At 37.6% G+C, this 22,040-nt stretch overlaps 1 protein-coding gene across 1 annotated transcript in view; it reads left to right on the forward strand.

Annotated features, from left to right (window-relative positions):
- The window catches only part of LOC126194771 (1-phosphatidylinositol 4,5-bisphosphate phosphodiesterase classes I and II), a 435,021-nt gene that overhangs the window by 119,530 nt on the left and 293,451 nt on the right, over positions 1-22,040 (forward strand). The window contains exon 4 of the mRNA XM_049933060.1: positions 2,346-2,552. Coding sequence (XP_049789017.1) covers positions 2,346-2,552 — 207 coding nt within the window. The remainder of the gene's footprint in view (positions 1-2,345; positions 2,553-22,040) is intronic.

The following is a 22,040-nucleotide window of genomic DNA, read 5'->3' on the forward strand; positions in this document are numbered from 1 at the left end:
AACGGAAGCACTACAGGGAAGAAGATTTGAAAGTGATGAAGACATTGCTGCGGTGCAAAATTGGTTACAGATGCAACCGAAAAACGTATTTTCTGATGAAATAAAAAAAATAAAATAAAATAAACTCGTAAAACGTCGGGAAAACTGCATTGAAGTCCAGGGAGATTACATATAAAAATAACGCATGTTTCAGTTTTCTATCATCAGAATAAGTACAGCTTTTCACAAATGTGCCTTTACTTTTTGAATTCCCGTCGTATACCTGTATGTAGATGATTTTGTAAATAAGCTTTACCTATAATGTACTTTTAAAGATATAACAAGGGATGGCTTTTCTGATAGTGCATACGCGTGCATAGTGAGTTTCGGCATTAACATCTATTTATAAATAACTGTTTAACCATGGGTAACGCCTCGGTCCAAGCTAGTAACATATGTAATTATACTAACCCCCTAAGACATCCCCCCCCCCACTTACTGGTAAAAGCACAAATCGCACACTGCAGACAGCTAACATTTGACAAATTTATTTTGGCAAATAAATTTAACTTGACAAGCATAAACAAAATATGGCACCCTTTTAGAACTAGAATAACAAAAGTAAAATTTTCTTTTAGTTTTAAGAAATAACATTAAAAAATTCTCATCTGTTTAGTGAACTAATATCTTCCATTTGTTAATTCCACAAAACAGCAAACCTTAGCCTTTTGTGATTGCAACATTTCCTTTCCAATGTCAACACGTTCCAATAAGACAATCTTTACTCATCTTAAAGCTGAATGACCAAATGAAAATATGCTTCTAATTTAAGAATTAAACAGTTCCTTGCCAACAGACAAAACTCTGTCAAATCAGACAGACTTTAAACTTTTTAAAACTGAATACCAAAATGAAAATATTCTTCAACATTTAAGAAATTGCAGTAATGAAGTTGACAGTTAATCAGCCACTAGTTTGTTCAGCAAAATGACAGTCTTAAAATTCTTTTTTTTTTCTTTCAAACTGAACAATTCTTTAGCAGTTGAAATGAGGTAGCACACATTACAACATTGTTTTCCAAGCTGAGCAGTTTATTAACATATTATACATCACATTAACCTAGAACAATCATTCAGCAAACTATGAAACTTAACCTGCCCACTGTCACTTCCCATTTCTGTTGTCAAGTTTGGTAGCTGGACATCCTTCCCACGACTGCTGCTTATGTGTTAGTTCGACAGTTCACGTTCCTTGCTCCTACATTCAAACAGGGCCATGGACCACTCCGAGGTTTCTTGCAAGGCAGCTGTTATTATAACTGACCTGCATTCCACATGGAGTGGCACAGACGTTAATGCAGCTTGTGGCAACCTTCACAAGTCATAAACATGCACTATGTGGGGTTAGCGTTCAAATCTTCACTTTACTAGCCACGTTACAATACAACTTCCAGCTCCACAATCACCGCCAGGTGGCACCTGCCCCTGATGTCTATTGAGAAGCCACTCGCACAGTTCGTACACTCTGAAGCCACTCGCACAGTTCGTACGCTCTCTGGCTCAACAGAGACAACACTCCTTCCACCCTCACATTAGGCAGAGACCTTCAGAAAGAAATTTTTAGTGCCAACATTTTCACACTCACTCATTCCACACTCAAGTTAGACAAAGAAATCCTAAAATAGAACATAAGGGCAAAATTGGCATGATGTTCATTATTATTATGGGCAAGAATACCCTTGTCGTACAGTCAATCTGCAAATTCATAGTACTCAGACAAATCAGGAAAGATGTTTATGGTATGTTAATTTACCAATCCATGAAGAAATACAACTTTCTATTGTTTGTTTGCTGTGGTGGTTCTTCTCTGAGGAAGATGGGCTCTGCCAGTCACAATAAAGGGGTTAGTGATGGAGGAGTAACTACCTTAGAAAAGTGTTCCCACTAGTGATTCTTTGTAAGCAGCTCTTGTCAGAGTTAACAGTGAAGACCAGAAAAGTGTATGAGGTGACTGAGACCAGGCAGTCGCCAGGACAGCTCACAGGGCAGAAGCAGCAGCCCTCTTTGGAGGGACTGGTACACAGAGATATTCCAACTCCCCCTCCTCCCCCCCCCCTCTCACCCTGACACCCCCTCCCTTTGTTTCCTCCTCCCCCCTTCTCTCTCTCTCTCTCTCTCTCTCTCTCTCTCTCTCTGTCTCTGTCTCTAATTGTGTGTTATGCCATTTTGTGATATGAATTATTTTTAGTGTCTTACTTAACCTTGTTTCTGTTATATTTGATGGCTGTGTGGAAGCTTAATAACTTCTTTCTTTGTTTCAAATGCTAGCTGTTGCAGAAAATACTGACACTCTTTATTTTTAAACAGGAAATGGACATGCTGGACATTACTTCTATTAGAGATGCGAGAACTGGAAAATATGCTAAAATTCCTAAAGACTCTAAGCTGAAGCAGATTGTTACAATGGGATCGCAAGACACTTTAGAAGAAAAGACTGTTACCATTTGTTATGGTTCTGATTTTGTTAATCTTACATATATTAATTTTTGTTGCACAAAGAAAGACATTGCACAAGTAAGTTTTGGGTAATACAATAATACCATATTGTGTGTTCTGTATTTGGGAAGATATTTAAGAAATGGTGTAACATGAATAAAAATGTAGCCTTAGAGAATCAGAATTTATGTGACATGCTATAACAATTTTTCTGGTGACTTCTGTAAGACAGTGATTTTATTAAAAGTGAACTGAATACATGTTGGGGTTGAGTTCATGCCTGAAATTTTGTGGACAAATGCTTATTTACATATTGCATGTCAGTAAAGTTTTTTTCAAAAGAAAAGAAATATTATTTGTACTTTGCACAGACCAGAATAACATACTGCTTCCTTATGTTTTGCTTCCACATTTTCCAGCATATTCCAAATTCAACTTTCCAGGCACACACTTAGTGCTACAATTGTTACTTGCAACATCATGGTTTGCTTTTTTATTTGCTTTAATTATGTCCCAATAGTAGACTGCTGGACTGCTGCATGTACCTGCTTTTTAGTACTGTTATCCATATTTTATAGAGCATTATTATTTCCTTTTTTCATTCCAGTTGATATTGTGTTGGTGTTTTTACATGTTTCTGAATTCTCTGAACAGTTTAGGGTTAAAGTTACTAGTAATTTATTCAGTTTTCATATTTGAGTGACTGTGGCAGACTTATTGAATGGGTCTAAATAAGATTTCATTTTCTGATATTTAAAATTTTCCCAGCATGTAGAATATCCTGTGAAATTTCAGGAGAACTTACTGCTATGGAAAGCTGTGACAGGAAGTTACTGACATTCAACAGTGTTCCCAAAATTTCATAGAACAGTTCATTTTGTAATCATCTGGGCCTGTTGCATAATAAATGTCTTTCAAAGACATAATAAATTTTGTATGACCCATTATGGTGCTATAGACATTATTTTTTTGTTTCAACTATAGGCCTATTTCAGCTACACAGCCATCATCAGGTTATATGTTATAGAAAATTTTATAAATTTTGGTACATTTGTTATATGACATTCAGTTATACAAAATTTATTATTTCCTTGAAAGTTCATTTTGTGTTTAGACATGTATGGACACTATTATTGTTGTCCCTCTGTTACCTCTGTCACAATTAGATCAGTCCTGTAAAAACCAATATTTCGTGGTGGATTAAATACTCTTGCTACACTGCATTTCTTAAGAATTTTTCCAGTGCAGTTTTGTCCTTTTATTTAAAGATTGAAGAAAGTTACATGTGTTCTCAGCTGCAAATTCTGGGAAGCATGACTTGACATTGAGTTTTATGGATTTAAAGTAAAGATATCTCTCAATAAACACAACAATACAATAATTTGTGTACAATCCATGAACTAAATGTTGCTGATAAAAAAATGGAACAGAATGCTAATAATTCTACAGAGCTTTTGGACAGAAATCAACAGTCAATAGCACTTCAAAAACATTGCTGTCCACAGACTGTAGAAACCTCTGAAGAAAAACATGCATTGTAACCATCAGTGATTTTTACACAACATTTATGGTCCCTTGACAATTCAGAAGTCAAATATTTTTACTGAAAATAAATAAGTACAACACAGCGTGTCATTAAAATCTAATTGTTCAGTTATGGTGTGCTTTGGTTTTTTTTTATCCATCATCAGGTTACAATTTGGTTATTTTATACAGTCTTCTTTAGTTCACCTCTCTTGGCTGTTATACAGTAACTTAAATAAGTTTCCTATTACAAAACAAAGCAAGCAGATATGTAACCTGCATTAAATACATTCTCTAATCATGATGAACATTCTGTTAAGGTACAGCTAACAAGTACTGATGAAAATCATTCAGGTTTATCATAAACACAAGGATACTTTATTTTGTAAACAATTCAGAATTAAATTAAAAAGAACCAGATACCAGTATTACATTTAGTCTACAAGGTGCTACCCAAAAGTTCCTAAAATACACCAGTTTTACTTTATACGGATCTTATCATTCCCATCACTTTCCAAGCAGTTCCCTTGGAAGTGTGTACACTGCTCCCAGCATTTTTTCCATGAACTAAAATCTCCATGGAATGCATTTTTTCTGGAGACAGTTTAGTACCACCTGTGGTTCTACTTGAATCTCCTTAACTGTGTGAAATCTATGTCTTTTTAACTTGAGTTTCATTCTGGAGAATAAAAAGAGTCACTCAGTACCAGGTCATGTGAAAATGGCAGATGAAGAGCCATTCATTTTATTTTTTGACAGAAACTGATGGGTGGTCAGTGCAGTGTGGGATCTCGCATTGTCATTGTGGAGGAAACAACTGCCTCTGCATCTCTTTTCTGGATGCTTCTTTCCTACTTCCTTCCCCAACTGTCTGAGGAATCACTGTAGAACTGCACTAACAGACTGGCAAAGGAGGACAAACTCCTTGTGGACAATTCTTTGCATGTCGGAGAAACAGATGAGCATGGAATTCACATTACTCTTCACTTTCTTGCAACAAGGTGGCGATGGACACTATCATGTGATGACTGTGGCTTGGTTTCAGGAGTGTACCAAAATCCAGCTTTCATACCAGTAATAACTTTCAAAAGAAAGTCCAATTCACTTTCAAGCCTTCCTTTAAGTTCTCTGCAGACTTGCATGTGTTGCTGTTTCCGCTCATTGCTGAGAACAAACTTTGCAGCTATTCATAGCATGTGCAATTCATTGTGCACAATCTTCTGACTCATCCCAGAAGACTGTCCTATGATTCCTGTGATCTTTCAGCACCGTATTTCGAACATCAGCAACATCTTCAGGTGTAATGCTAGTTGATGGCTCTCCTGAATAGGGATCATCATCAGGCGATGTTCCGCCCTCTTGAAAATGTTTAAACCAGTCAAATTTAGACTGAAAACTAAGTCATTTCTCCAAATACTTGGCTCAACATGTTCTGTGTTTCTGCAGCAGTTTTTCAAAATCTGAAACAAAAGTTTATGCACACACGTTGCTCCTGGACATCTGCCTTCATCAATTTCTCAAGACACACAACACACGACAAAGGGAAATGTGTGTAAAAACTAAATGTGACCACTTGGCTCAAAGCCACTTGAGGCACTGCCGCAAAAAAGATGTATGAGATACCACCTGGTGGCATTTCGTCATACTAAATAGACTTCACAAGCTGCACATATATTCTGGTAAAATTTGTGTTGCACCTCATATTTCTTAAGAGATGTGAATCATTTCTTGAAGCAACTTATTAAAAAGAATAGTAAATTTAAATTGTAGATATAACAGGAAAATCACTGTCAGCTGCATGCTACAATATCTAGTGTGATATATTAAGCAAAGTTCTTAAAAGACTGACAGATAGGCACAAGGGAAAAATGAAACATCTGGGCAGTAGATTTAAATTCACTACACGGAACCAAGAGAGAGTACAGCTGGACCCAGATGTAGCTTTGTTATTCTGTCAGAAATGAAAACCTGTATGAATAGTTACCAGTTGTATTCAAAAGGTACTCTGGAAATCATCTTCTTATCTGTAAGTGATAGCTTAACACATCATGTATCGAACAAGAAAGAAGTTACACAAGAATGTAATGTATTACTCATAAGTTTTAATATGACTGGACAACACAATATGAGAATCAAAACCTGAATTGGGGCAGGCACACTAGTTTAACCTTGAACCTCACGAGGCCAAATTTGAAGTGAAATTGCAACATGGACCACAGATATAGCGTTAAATCGAAATGTTAGTGTCATATTGGAATCCACAAGTGCTCTTATAACAAAAGGATGATCTATAAAAGGAATTTGCTTATTGTACAGTATATGTGAAGAATATAACCTAGATATATCAACAGTGGAGACAAAAATTATTGTTTTTACAGGAAAGGACCATGTAAGAGCTAAAACAATTGTTGCTTATAAACTATTAGGATATATTAGATGTTTCTATTACCTGGGTCATCACATTACATGTGAGTTACGGTTAATGATGCCGAGAAGAAACTAGCAGAATTCATAGATGTGACTGAAATTTTAGAAGATCAGGCTATTAAATTGTTTAATGGAAGTGAGTTGTGTTCTAAATAACAACAAGAATTTAGTAGCGAGATTTCATAGACTGATGAAAGAATGTAGTAGGTTAGACAGAATTAGAAAGTAATTGAACATATACAGATTAGAAAATAAAATCTATAAAACGAAATATAGTAACAACATTAACAGAATACGTAATCAGCGTCTGCCTCTTAAAATGTTACGATACATACCTGCAGGGGAAGTCGACGCAGACTGAGGAGGAGATGGCTATCACAGCAGGTACATACCTAAGGTACGAAGTTTAGAAGAATACAGTATATATAGTGTCTCGAAAAGAATACTGGCATATTTTCCTCCAAAAAAGGTATTGTACACTATGAAGAGCACATTGCAATCACAGCGGCCGTATGTGGATGTGCACTGTCCTGCTGAATAAGCACATCCTGTCAAAGAAACACCAAATGTGATTGCTAGCTGTGACTGATGATCTCCCACACCATGAAGCATGGAGTGGAATCTGTGTGTTACGGACAAATGCGCTCTGGTGTAGGTTGTTCACCAGGTCTACACTATACAAATGTGTGGCCATCACTCGCATACTTCATGTCATCTTTGAAGACAACATAGTGCCAGTCCGTTCTCCAGTCAACTCTTTCATGACACCAGGGTAGCCATGCTTGGCTGTGTTGCTTTGCATGGCCAGAAGCAAACATGATCTTAGTCCTGCTCAAGCAGACTGTTCCCAATGGCCCGTAGTTACAAAGCAGGTACATGTGCCCAGATTTCTTCCCTGGACCATCCTCAGCCAGCAGTTACTGCCTGTAGATGTGGGAATATTTCACAGACCACTACAGAAAGTAGCAACACACCACTGATACACTGTGTCCAACATGTGCAACAGCATGTTGATACATCCATCCAGCTTACTGCAGATCTGCAGTGCGACCCCATTCAAATGGCTGAAGTTGTTCAACAAGAGTACATACTCTTCATCGGAGTACCCCAGAGAGAATGTTGCAAACACTGTTCACTTCTAAACTCAGCACAATTACTTCCTACAGAGTCAAACTGGAGGGTGTTCTGACAGGCTTCCTGAGTGCATCTAATCGACAATGGCCATGACGTGTCTTGCCCACTATCTTCCCATCCCTCCCATAGTGGTATTCCGACAACCACCAAATCTACACAATATACTCGTCCATCCTTACACAACCCCTGCTCCCAACCCCTTACCTCATGACTCATACCCCTGTAGTAGACCTAGATGCAAGACCTGTCCCATACATCATCCCACCACTACCTACTCTAGTCCGGTCACCAACATTGCCTATCCCATCAAAGGCAGGGCTACCTGTGAAACCAGTCATGTGGTCTACAAGCTAAGCTACACCCACTGTGCTGCATTCTGTGTAGGCACGACAACCAACAAGTTGTCTGTCCACATGAATAGCCACTGACAAACTGTGGCCAAGTAACAAGTAGACCACCCTGCTGCTGTACACGTTGCCAAACATGATATCCTTCATTTCAATGACTACTTCACAGCCTGTGCTTTTCTGAATTGCATAGGTGGGAACTTTCCCTGCAATACATCCTACATTCTCGTAATCCTACTTGCCTCAACCTTTGTTCGTCACTGTCCTCACCCATTCAGCCCCTTCCCTGTTCCCATTCCAGCACTACAAAGCCGTCATTCCACAATCACACCCAGTCTTTTTATTTCTCACCTTTTCCACTACTTCTCCCCCCCCCACCCCCCACCCCTCCACCTAACCTGCAACACTTCACTGTCCACCACCACCCCCCACCATACTATCCCTTCCCCCTTCCTGCCTCAGGTTCCTCCTTGCCCCCACCCAGTCACCACTTCCATCATGCTGCTAGCAGTGTGGTTTCAGTTGCTTGGGACTGCAGTTGTGTGTGTGGGAGGTGGGGGGGGGGTGTCGTGCGCACTTATGTGTGTCTATTGTTGATGAAGGCCTTAATGGCTGAATGTTTTAATTGTGAAGAGTCGTTTTGTTGTGCCTATCTGCGACTCTGCATCTCTGCTGTATGGTGAGTAGCAACGTTCCTTGTCATACATTGATACAATGGTTTCAGTGTAATTTAATTTTCTGCAGAACAAAGCTATAGCTGTTGTGACTAAATTTCTACTTTGTTTATAAAGAGAAACCACACACATCCAAAACACATTAAACAATTTCAATAGGAAGAATAATATTCACTCGTAATGGAAATTTGTATTGAAATATGAGCCCTTGCAGAAGCAAGGTTTACAGATGACCACAAGAAAATCTTGTGCTGCCTTTACAACAAATTACACCATTTTTATTTGTTCTTATGATATTATATTGTATGGTAAATACATCAATTAGAAGTAGAAATATTTGTACATATTTTTTTCGTGGTTTTGTAAGTGTTCCGAGTATTCACACTTGTTGTACTTACAGCGTAAAAATAGGGAAAGAAAGAAATGTGTTTGTTCACTTACATACATTAGAATGTTGTGTTTCACTTTCAAATGGTTCAAATGGCTCTGAGTACTATGGGACTCAACTGCTGAGGTCATTAGTCCCCTAGAACTTAGAACTAGTTAAACCTAACTAACCTAAGGACATCACAAACATCCATGCCCGAGGCAGGATTCGAACCTGCGACCGTAGCGGTCTTGCGGTTCCAGACTGCAGCGCCTTTAACCGCACGGCCACTTCGGCCGGCGTTTCACTTTAACTGACTAATTGGTTACTCTGAATGTATAGAAAGGGTGTTACTAACCTTACCTGTTGGCAGCTGCAAACTTATGGAAACAATTCTGCAAGAACCTTATTGCATAAAGGTAAATAGTTAACATTTATGAATAAATATTTTTATTTCTGTAAAGAAAAAATATTTTTTGAAATGTTTATTTTAAAACTAACATCCTTGAACAGAATTTAAGTACACAACAAGAAATAAGAAATTACTTTTGTGATGTACATATGCACATACTCATCTTTGTTGTGTGCTGTTTGAAACCTGATAATTGGTGAGGGCAGTTCACACAAGTGCACATAAATATTTGTCAGTTTGTTCAGACCAATATTTACATTTATGACCATGAGTATTGACTACAGTGCTTCACGTAGACAAATGATCTCAAAAATTGAGATCAGTGTAATGGCACATACTTTTGTCAGTGGGTATTTTTCTTCTTTCTTTTCTTTTGCAATACTAACAGTCAAGACAAAAATCAGCTTCAGTTGTTAAATCTGCTTCCTTTATAAACATGTACATATTTCTATTGTGACTTTGAAGTTTTTCCTTTAATTATGTCAGTTTAGCCTTCCTTAACAGAGAACAAATAGCAAAGTCTGCACTGAAACCAGTCTGCTTAGTGTCATGGACAAAGTTTCAGATTACTGACATTGAATTGTGACAAGACCATTTTACACAAGGGACACGTTGCTATACTGTCTCTCTACATTGCTTTCTTTACTCAACACTGTATCCTGTGCTTGATATTTGTGTGTCTTAGATAGCATTGTAATGGTTAGGGCACCAGCAATAAACACAACTATGGAAAATCCAGGATGGAATGTAACAATAGTATGAAAAGGAAAGTTGCTACTCATCATATAGCAGAGATGCTGAGTATCAGATAGGCACAACAAAAAGATTGTCACAGTATAAGTTCTTGGCCATCAAGGTCTTTGTCAAAAATAGACGACAGACACACACGCACGTGCACGTGCACGCAAACGCCACTCACACACGTGTCTGCAGCTTCTGACAGCTGAAGCCACACTCGCTTATATTATTATTCACTTTTAGAGTGACTACTAACTGACACGTACAAGAAGACAAGGTTGTGCATATACAGCCACATATAGTTGAGAAAAACCACATTAAATTCACACAAGAGCTGCATGCAGCTTGCGAGCCACGTTGTGTGTGCATATTACATAGACATAGTAAAATAATTTACTTGTTATGGTATGACTACCATATTGTTAATTGAGAAAATAGAGAAGGAATAATCAAATTAAAAAAGGTGTTGTATTCATGAGAAGGCAGATATGAGAGAGAACTGTGCATTATAAATAACAAGACAGAGGAGCACTCTACTGACTGAGTGGCACTATAAACAAATAACATTTTCCGTATTAAGTGTAGGTAAGCCTTGTGAACATTATCATACATTGGTCCGTGTCTCACTGGTGTATTCATTTTAATTTCTGTACATGGTTATGTATTTTTTCAAGTAAGAATGTGCTTGCTAGTAAAAGTGACTCCGGATCCCTGTTATGACATACCACAGAGTTCAGTAGATTGAGTTCAATGGGTTAGATGACAATGTGCCGTTTCAACATATCGTAACTGAATCCCACACTTATTCCCTCTCAGTTCTGAGAAAAGTGCTCCTCAGTCATTTGCTTTCTTGGAAGAGTAAAATAAGTTAGTCACACCCACGTCACCTAATTAGGAGAATTGTGACTCTCTCTCTCTCTCTCTCTCTCTCATGCACTTTTCTTGTCATGCTGAAACTACTTACTGACTAAGGAAAGTAATGCAACATGAAGTTTCAGCCATTCTGTCTATAGTGCGCCACAAAGTCAAGGACAATGTTTAGAATCATCTCAGTAATAAAGCATCAACAATGTCTAATCGCTGTACAGTGTTTGCTTTTAAAGTGACTAGTCTCTACACATAAAAGCACTTTTGTGTTATCATTTTGTTACTTATGCTATACCCTGTACATCAGTATCCTCCTTCCTCACTGTTGATCACATATTTGTGCAGGGGACTAATTGGAAATAATGTTTCAGCTCAGTTATTTTGGGAACAATTCTTGTTAAAGAATATAATGTTTAATGATAGAACTGTACCGAACCCTTAATAGTTGAATTGAAAATGTAATGTACCACTGCTTCACAACATTGTTGCATCAGACCATATGGTATACTGTATGAAGATGAAAAGTGAGGTCAGAGAAACTCTGGAGCAGAAAACTAATTAGCTTTATATCCATTTTATTTTTGTGAAAGTCTTTGTAGTTTCAGGAAAGTACGGAACAAAGATTAGTGTCTAAAGTCCCATAGATGACTTGAGATGGGAAGAAAGGAAAGAAATTTGCTTGTCTGATGTCCATACAATAGCAACAAATGACAAATAAAACTGAAAATAATAATTCCTAGGTGTAATTTTTTTTTAACCAACTTGAGATTTTCTTGTATCACACTGCAATTGATTGATGCAGGATGAAAAATTTTGGAGGATGTTGTTCTTGTAGACTATGCTAACTTTTGCCCTTTTCTGTCAATTATTTAATGGCATACAGTTTGAGAACAGCAAACATAATTTGTATAAGGTGTCATCTACATATTTATGGACCTAGTTTTGCAAGGATGGGACAGGTATATGACCATGGCTTTATAGTAGGAAATTCCGTGACATTTTCTGAGTAATTTAGGGAAACCGTGTAAAACCCTACCCAGAATGGCTGGATCCCCTAGAGCCTCTGTTCCTTCAAATACAAGGCCAGACTGATGAAAACTGTACAACCTCATTTGTTTTATCCTTAATGTACATTACAGTTTTTGACACATCCTTGCAAAGAAGTTATTTCGTAATATAAAAAATTAAAGCTACACTGTTCATTCATTTCTCAACACCTTTCACAGAACACACTATAAGCTGAGTTCTGGACCATGACAATGGTGATTGGTTTCCATTTCTTGTACCACAACTTCCCATTACCAGTACAGGCTTTTGTCTGTCTCCAGTTCTTGTTTTGAATTTTTCCACTATCTTCCATAAAACAAAATAGTAACACACCCAAAAACTTTAGAGAACGTACTGTTAAGAACTTTATGTGTATTGGACTGTTTGCCATTTGCACCATTTTCAGTCATTATTACAATTTCCACAGAAGTATGTTTGAGATCAACCCTTTAGTTATCACCAAAGGATGTTAGCATTAAACATAACCATCATATTGGAAGCTAAGTTAACATATTAAAAACAGCTGAATATAATTCACTAAGAAGTCAAAACTGATATTGATACTTTGGTGTTCAAAAAATTCATTTTCGAGATGGTCATTGTGTTTCCCTTGTCCTTGAATGTCCATTTTGGCTTTAGCACAATTAGTTACATGCATAAAACTGTTTCCAAACTAAATATACTGCCAGTGACGTACTTTATAACTAGCAATATTTTCCTGGGAGCAGTTGCGTAGTAAGTCACTGGCCAGTGGACTTCACATCTAAATTTTCCACGGACATTCAGGATAGCTCTTGGAAAACAAGATTATACGACAAAATGTTTATGCTGCTATACCGTTTAAGCTAGTATTGAGTTTGTGACAAAGTTTGATAAAAACAACCGTGTCTGTTTGTTAATGCTGAAACTTAATTCACTGATTGCCAAGGTGTTACAAAAAGTATCTGTGACATACCAGGAGAGACACTCACAGCCTGTTCAGTTGTAATTGTCTAGTTTGCTATGTACATGTTCAAATCATTTGAAGATGTCTTGCTAAGAAGTCAAAACAGATCATGAAACTGTTTGTGTGACTTGAGGCTGAAATTACACTTCCAAATAAGTTATTACACCTGGAAATGTGATTTCAGTTTTGTTCTAATGATGGCACTAGGGGGACATTAGATATACTGATAATGATTTGAACATCGTCCAACAACTGACAGCAAAGTGGCAAAGCTACCAGAGTGCCATACGTGTTTACACTCTTATAGGGAATGCTCACAGCCATAAGGCTCAGTGTGGTGTAAACATGTGAAGCAAGCAGACAACCATGCCACAGAGGTGCATTCTGTAAAGCCACTGAAGGAGTTTAAAAGATACCAAATTGTGGCGTTCCAAGTGGTGGAATGGTTGTTTTGGAGAATTGACACACTGGTTGGACTCGCTGCATCAGTTGTGTGATGTTGCTAGTATCAGTGGTCACGTGAACATTCTCATACCCATAGATGAGGTTCTGGATGTCTACGCAACTCAGATGCCCATATTGTATTATCGTATTATAAAGGCATTGTTACATTGTACACCTACCACAGCACAGATAAGAGGGCTTGTGAGCCCAGACATGTCAACACAAATTGTTGCAAACCAGTTATTAGCAGTGGGACTACAGACATATTAATGTCTAGCACATATTCCACTTATGCCACAGCATCAATGCGCCAACATGGAGGCCACACCACATACTAATATGAGTGCTTCAGCATGGGTTGATACCCAGTAGCTCAGAACTGCTTGTGCTGTTTATCTGTAAATGTAATCATTTCATGTATTACATATGCACTGTTGCAACTCCAGTAAATTGGAATCTTCGAAAAAGTGAACTGTTTTTCTTTTTTCCCCCAGCATTGTATAGTAAAAAATTTCAATGTATCATATGGGCTGCATGCCTAGTTTGAGTTTTCTACTAAGAATCGCATTGTGTTGCACTTGAGAATGTTGATTTCATCCCAATCTGTTGTGTCCCTTTCCTCGCTTTCCTTCTTCCCTCCTTGAATTTTGAATTAGAAAATAACAACAAAATTCTTCTTGTCATTCTCTTGTATTTCCTCAACATGTGTCTTTTAAAAGAAACTTTGCTCTCAGTTATGAAATTTCCATGGTTTTCAACCATTCCACTTCCAGTTCCATTTTGTTATTAGTGCTGGTGGCATGTTTCTCTTCCCAAAAATGGGCAAACTGTCATCTCATTTGGATAGTTTTCAACAAAACGTTTTGCGTCGACTGCATCAAACAACACCTTTCATCTGTCAAATTTCTTGTAACACAAAAATTAAGCACAGAAAAAAAAATTGAACCATATAGTTAGAAGTTCTTGTTACTATGGATGCTGTTGTAATGTCATAGTACAAATTCTGGTCCCTTTTCCTTTCTAAAAGAAATCAGTTTTCCATTAAATTTACTATGATATAAATAGCTATTATTAAACTGAGGCAAATCTCTATAAATGAGATTTAAGCTGGTTAACTTTTCTCTTAATGGTGTTAACACATACAGTGTTTCAACCAGACTTTTTTCTATATACATAAATGATCTGAGTGAGCAGCAATCTACAATTGTTTGCTGATGATGCTGTGGTGTATGGGAATCTGTTGTCATTGAGTGATTGTACCAGGATACAAGATGACCTCTACAAAATTTCTAATTGGTGTGATGAATGACAGCAAACTCCAATCCCCCAATGTTCAACTATAGAACCACTAATCTGCTACGTAATGCAGTCAGGCTGAGTACATACCTTAGTGTAACATTGCAAAGCAGTAAGAAATGGAATGAGCATGTAAGGACTGTAGAAGGAAAGACAAATGCTTGACTTCACTTTGTTGGCAGAGTTTTAGGAAAGTCTGGTTCATCCATAAAGGAGACCACATATAGAAAACTTTTGCAATCCATTCTTTAGTACTGCTCGAGTATTTGGGATTCCCAACAGGTTGGATCAAAATAAAGATATCAAAGTAATACAGAGACAAGCTGCTAGATTTGTTATGGAAGTTTAATCAATACAAAGTGGCTTTCAGAGTGTGTAGATGCAGGTGTAGATTCAAGAATAATATCTGCTACAGTCTGATACGTCAAATTGGCACTTGTTAAACTAAGACTAGGCATACAGAGAACAGCCCCACAAGATGTGTGTGTGTGTGTGTGTGTGTGTGTGTGTGTGTGTGTGTGTGTGTGTTTGTGTGTGTTTTAAGGGTAGGCCACAGTTTTAAAATGATTGAAACGTTCATAAATATAATAATGGGAACAAAAGTGGCTGCCACTCATGTAACTTTGTTCTTGCATTGAAGGAAGTAAAGTTTGAAACCATTGAATTAGGTGACTATCATCATTTTAAATTACAGATACTGATTGAAAATGATACTGGCTTTAGAAACAACTTGAAATCCTTTTTGCTTAACAATTCCTTGCTGTCCTTAGATTGATGAGTAGACCAAGTTACTAATTTTAAATGTAGATGAAGCCAACTCTTGTGTAGAACTACTTTTGTGCTGAAGAAATGTGTTATATTTTTGTAAAGCAGTTGACACCTTCCAAATGATTTATATGAAGCCATATTTTCACTGTCAAAAAGTGTCATGCTTTTATAAACCTAATGACATCTTCCAAATCATAAGATATTGCGACATATGAGGAACTAAACAACCCTGAACAGATACAGTTCAGGAAATAATTTAAATTTGTTTTGTACAAGCATATGGATAATAATTCAGTTTATAATAAGTAGACTTAAAGCAAAACATCCAGTAAAAATAGAAGAAGAACAGGAGACAGTTAATTTAATCACTAATTGTACACAGTCCTACTAGTAGTACTGAAAAAAAAGGGAGGGGGTGCAAGATGTTTATTTTTCCTACAACACGAAATAACAAGGGTCTAATGGTGCTTATTATTTATCACTATTGCTTTCTTTTGGCAACCACAAGTGGTTTAGTTTCTGATTATGGTTTGATGGAGCACAGATAATAGTTGAAATCCATGTAGCTAGCTTTTTTGTTATCAATTTCCTAAGATAAGCACAGGTGCAGATTACCCTGCGTAGTTGTATCTTTTTGACAGACTATATTGAACCATTTAATTCTTGGTATTAAAGGTCACAAAATTGAGTACCTCAGAATTTCAGTGTAAAAATTGTGCTTTGGTTTGCAGACACTGGGTAGCAAATTATTTCAGTGAATTATCATGTTTATCCTTACGATTCTCACAAATCATATTGCATGTTGAATATTCTAAAATATTTTCATGGAAAGCTACCATTGGTTAATCATAGTTGAAAACAATCTAAAACTTGTGTGTTAAAATTTTTACTTACATAAATCATAATGATGCAATATCTTTGCAAACTTACCTTCCTCTTCTTCTTCTTCTTCTTCTTCTTCTTCTTCCTCTCCTGTGTTAGCTGCTTCATCTCGGAGGATCAGTTGCAGCCTATGTCCTCAGTTTTTGGTGGATGTATTCCATTCTCTGTCTGTCTCTACAGTTTCTACCTTCTACAGCTCCTTCAAGCACCGTGGCAGTTATTCACTGATGTAACAGATGTCATACCATCGTGTCCCTCTTTCTTGTCATTGTTCTCCATATATTCCTTTCCTTGCTGATTCTACAGAGAACTCCTCATTCCTTACATTATCAATCCTCCTAATTTTCAACATTCTTCTGTGGCACCACATCTCAAATGCTGCGATTCTCTTCTGTTCCAGTTTTCCCACAGTCCACGTTTCACTACCATACAATGCTGTGTTCCAAACGTTAATTCTTGGAAATTTCTTCATCAGATTAAGGCCTATGTTTGATATTAGTAGACTTCTCTTGGCCAGGAATACCCTTTTTGCCAATGCAAAGTCTGTTTTTTATGTCCTCCTTGCTCCATCCATCGTGGGTTATCTTGCAGCCTAGGTAGCAGAATTCCTTAACTTCATCTACTTCATGATCATCAGTCCTGATTTTAAGTTTTTCACTGTTCTTATTTCTGTTACTTCTTATTACTTTCATCTTTCTTTGATTTACACTCCATCCGTATTCCACATGCATTAGACTATTCATTCCATTCAGCAGATTCTGTAATTATTCCTCACTTTCACTGAGGATAAGAATGCCATCAGCAAATCTTACCATTGATATCCTTTCACACTGGATTTTAATTCCATCCCTGAACATTTTTTTTTTATTTCCATCATTGCTTCTTTGATGTATAGACTGGACAGAAGGGGTGAAAGACTACACTCCTGTCTTACACCCTTTTTAATCTGAGCACTTTCTTCTTGGTCCTCCATGGTTATTATTCCCACTTGGCTCTTGTACATGTTACCGAGCGAGGTGGCGCATTGGTTAGCACACTGGACTTGCATTCGGGAGGACGACGGTTCAATCCCATGTCCGGCCATCCTGATTTAGGTTTTCTGTGATTTCCCTAAATTGTTTCAGGCAAATGCCAGGATGGTTCCTTTGAAAGGGCATGGCCGACTTCCTTCCCTGGCCTTCCCTAATCTGATGAGACCGATGACCTCACAGTTTGGTCTCTTCTCGCAAACAACCCAACCCCTCTTGTACATGTTGTATATTACCAACATCTCCCTATAGTTTACCCCTGTTTTCCTCAGAATTTTGAACATCTTGCATCATCAGAACTGCCTCTTTGGTTCCTTTACCTTTCCTGAAGCCAAACTGATCGTCATTCAACACATCCTGTCTTCTTTTCCTTTCTTCTGCATAGAACCTTTTGCAGCACATCACTCTTAGCCCTGCTTTTCCTTCTATATTTAGCTGGCAAATCCTGAGGCAAGGTCCCAGTTTTCTTGTCAGCTGGCCATGAGAATGACCGATGGGTTTCGTCTTTGCCATTTCGATTAGGATGTGCTTTTAAACAGCCAGGAGATCAATATGATTGTCTGGCTGCCAGTTAGCACTAGTTCATTTAGTTTATGTCTATAATTAGATGCTATCCAGGGTACACGTGTAGTATTCTACAACAGATGCGAAATCTTCTGCATATTATTCTTGTCAACAACTTGGATGCATGAGCTGTTAAACTGATTATGCAGTAATTCTTGCACTTGTCAGCTCTTGCAGTCTTTGGAATTATGTGGATGATATTTTTCCAGAAGTCAGATGGTGTTCAAGACTCATACATTCTGCACACCAATGTGAATAGTTGTATTGTTGCAACTTACCCAAATGATTTTAGAAATTCTGATGGAGTATTTGATTTTAGGTCTTCCAAAGCTCTTTTAAATTCTGACTTTAAAACTGAATCCCTTATCTCTTCTACATTGACTCCTGTTTCTTCTTCTGTAATATTGTAAGACAAGTCTTCTCCTTTTGAATGTGGAATTCTCATTGTGCTCTTAATGTTACCACACTTATTTTTCATTTCATTGAAGGTTGTTTTGGTTTTTCTATATGCTGCTCCAGTCCTTGTGACACTCATTTGTTTTTTTGATTTCTTCACCTTTTCTGTGCAGCCATTTTGCCTTAGCTTCCCTGCACTTCCATTTATTTCATTCATAAGGAACTGTATTCCTGAATTTCCATGGACATTTTTATACTTCCTTCTTTTATCAATCAACCAAAGTATATCTGCTTTGTACCCATGTTTTTCTTTCCAACTTCCATGATTGGCCCTCTTAGAGATATCCATTCCTCTTCAGCTGAAAGCCTACCAAGCTATTCCTTATTGCAGTATCTATGGTGTTAGAGAACTTCTAGCATATCTCTTCATTTCTTAGTACTTCCAAATCCAACTTCTTTGCACAACTAAATTGTGATCTGAGTCTGTATGTGCTCCTGGTTACACCATACAGTCCAGTGTCTGATTTCAGGATCTCTGTTTGACAATGATGTAATCTAACTGAAATTTTCCCATATCTCCTGGCCTTTTCCAAGTATATGTCCTCTTATTGTGATTCTTGCATAGAGTATTTGCTATTACTAGCTGACAATATTGTGAGATGGAAAGTTGCCACTCACCATATAGCGGAGTTGCTGAGTCACAGACAGGCACAACAAAAAGATTTTCACACTTAAAGCTTTCGGCCAATGGCCTTTGTCAACAATAGACACACATATGCACACACACACTCATGCAAACGCAACTCACACACACAACTGCAGTCTCGGGCAACTGAAACCAGTATCTTCATGTACTTTTCCTCATCATCAGCTCACGATGTCGGCACATATATCTGAACTATTGTTGTTGGTGTTGGTTTGCTGTTGATTCTGATGAGAACAACCTTTTCACTGAACTGTTCATAGTAACACACTCTCTGGCCTACCTTCCTATTCATAATGACCGAGCGAGGTGGCGCAGTGGTTAGACACTGGACTCGCATTCGGGAGGACGACGGTTCAATCCCGCGTCCGGCCATCCTGATTTAGGTTTTCCGTGATTTCCCTAAATCAGTCCAGGCAAATGCCGGGATGGTTCCTCTGAAAGGGCACGGCCGACTTCCTTCCCCATCCTTCCCTAATCCGATGAGACCGATGACTACGCAGTCTGGTCTCCTTCCCCAAACCAACCAACCAACCAACCAACCTATTCATAATGAATCCTACTCCCATTATGCCATTTTCTGCTGTGTTGATATTACCCTTTACTTCTCTGAGCAGGAATCCTTGTTTTCTTTCCATCACTGATCCGCTCTATACCTAGATTTTGCCTTAGCATTTTCGCTTTCAGATTTCTTAGCTTCCCTACCACATTCTAACTTCTGACATTCCACGCCTCAATTCGTAGAATTCCTTTCATTGGTTATTCAGTCTTTTTCTCATCGTCCCCCTCCTCTTGGCACTCTCCTTTCAGGGATCAGAATGGGGTATTTCGAAATCTTTTGCCAACACAGAGATCATCATCACACTTTTTCAATTACGGACCAGATGTCATGTGAGTACACATTATTTCTATTGCCTTTGTAATATAATGGCATTGATCATTGGCGGTTCTTCCACCTTTAGGGGCAGTTTCCCACCTCAAGAGCAAGACACTGCCCTGTCGCTTCTGTGCCCTCTTTGACAGGGCCATTGGCAGAATGAGAGTAACATCTTATGCCAGAAATCTTCAGCTGCCAATGCTGATGATTTTCATTCAGAATTTAAGTTGTGGCATGGTTCGAATCTGGGACAGAGGATATATTGATTAATAATCAAAGACACCACTCCAGATCAAATTAATTCCTGATTTGTTGCCTAAACTTCCTTCTCTAAATTCAGAGTGCCATCCTGTGATATACAGAGCAAGACTGGGTTGCACTGACCTATTGTGCATAATAACAGTCTGAATGTTGAAGCATTTCTTCTTCATCTTCTTAATTTATTTCTGTGCCCATTTTGTGTGCATTGATTTATGTTGTGTATCTGATGCTGTTGTCACAGATTGTTTATCCGTACTCATTTGGTGCTCATTTCATGGGCCACTTAGCCTTCTAATATATAAATAAAACTGGTGATTTCTGAAACTGGGGAACAATCAAGAATGGGGTGCCGCAAGGTTAGGTCTTGGGTCCTCTGCTGTTCTTAATATATATTAATGACTTGACGTTCTATATTCATGAAGATGCAAAGCTGGTACTTTTTGCCGATGATACAAGTATAGATATCACACCCAACAGACAAGAATTAACTGATGAAATTGTAAACGATGTTTTTCAGAAAATCATTAAGTGGTTCTCTGGAAATAGGCTCTCATTAAACTTTGACAAAACACAGTATATACAGTACCACACAGTAAATGGAATGACACCATTAATAAATACAGACTTTGATCAGAAATCGGTAGCTAAGGCAGAATATTCAAAATTTCTAGGTGTATGCATTGATGAGGGGCTAAACTGGAAAAAAAAACACACTGAAGATCTGCTGAAATGTTTGAGATCAGCTACTTATGCTACTAAGGTCATTGCAAATTTTGGTGATATACATCTCAGTAAATTAGCTTCCTATGCCTATTTTCATTCTCTGCTTTCGTAAGGCGTCATATTCTGGGGTAACTCATCATTAAGTAAAAGAGTGTTCATTGAACAAAAGCGTGTAATCAGAATAATTGCTGGAGCTCATCCAAGATCATCCTGCAACGCTTATTTAAAGAGCTACGGATCCTCACTGTAGCCTCACAATATATATATTCACTTATGAAATTTGTTATTAACAATCCAAATGAATTCAAAAGTAATAGCAGTGTACATGGCTACAACACTAGGAGAAAGAATGATCTTCACTACTTAAGGTTAAATCTAACTTTGGCTCAGCCATATAGCATTTAAAAGGAAACTAAAAGAATTTCTGAATGGCAACTTCTTCTACTCATTAGATGAATTTTTGGATATAGTAAGTGGGTAATTTCCTCACCCCCCATAAAAAAAAAAAAAAATAAATAAATAAAAATTAAGTGTCATGTAAGATTTTGTGTAATGTAATATCTTGTATTGACACCTTTTATTAACCTGACACGTTCCACATCATTACGAAGTGTCGTATTCATGATCTATGGAACAAGTACTAATCTCTAATCTAATTGAATTCTGTTCTAGTGTTATTTTGACATAAAACAACTACAGTTTCAAAATAGGTGGTGGCAACCAAAGTTCGGTGTAGCAAGAGCAAAATTTTTGAGCAAGTTGTATATTTCAAGATAAAATCAACATGCCTTAATTGAGTGTAGGTGGAATTACAGTCCATGGAGTATAAAATATTGTGCAAAAAGCAACCATACCAATCAAGAAAAAATAAAAGTTGACAGTTATAACTGATAAAAATGAAACAATTCACCATCCACCTATATTGTTCACTTTTAAAGTACTAAAGAAAAATCTTGATATTATCTTCCAGAAATTAGTATTTATTTGTTCATTACTTATTTCTTGAGGAGTAACGACCACTCTTATGTGTAGTGCAGTATATATTGTTCTTTTATTCCTGCACTCAGTGGCTGTTCTTCATTGACATCCATGAACTTAACATCATTTTATTTGTTACCATGTGTTCTCATGGCATCACCAG

The sequence above is a fragment of the Schistocerca nitens genome, chromosome 7 (genome assembly GCF_023898315.1).
Source record: "Schistocerca nitens isolate TAMUIC-IGC-003100 chromosome 7, iqSchNite1.1, whole genome shotgun sequence".
NCBI lineage: Eukaryota > Metazoa > Arthropoda > Insecta > Orthoptera > Acrididae > Schistocerca > Schistocerca nitens.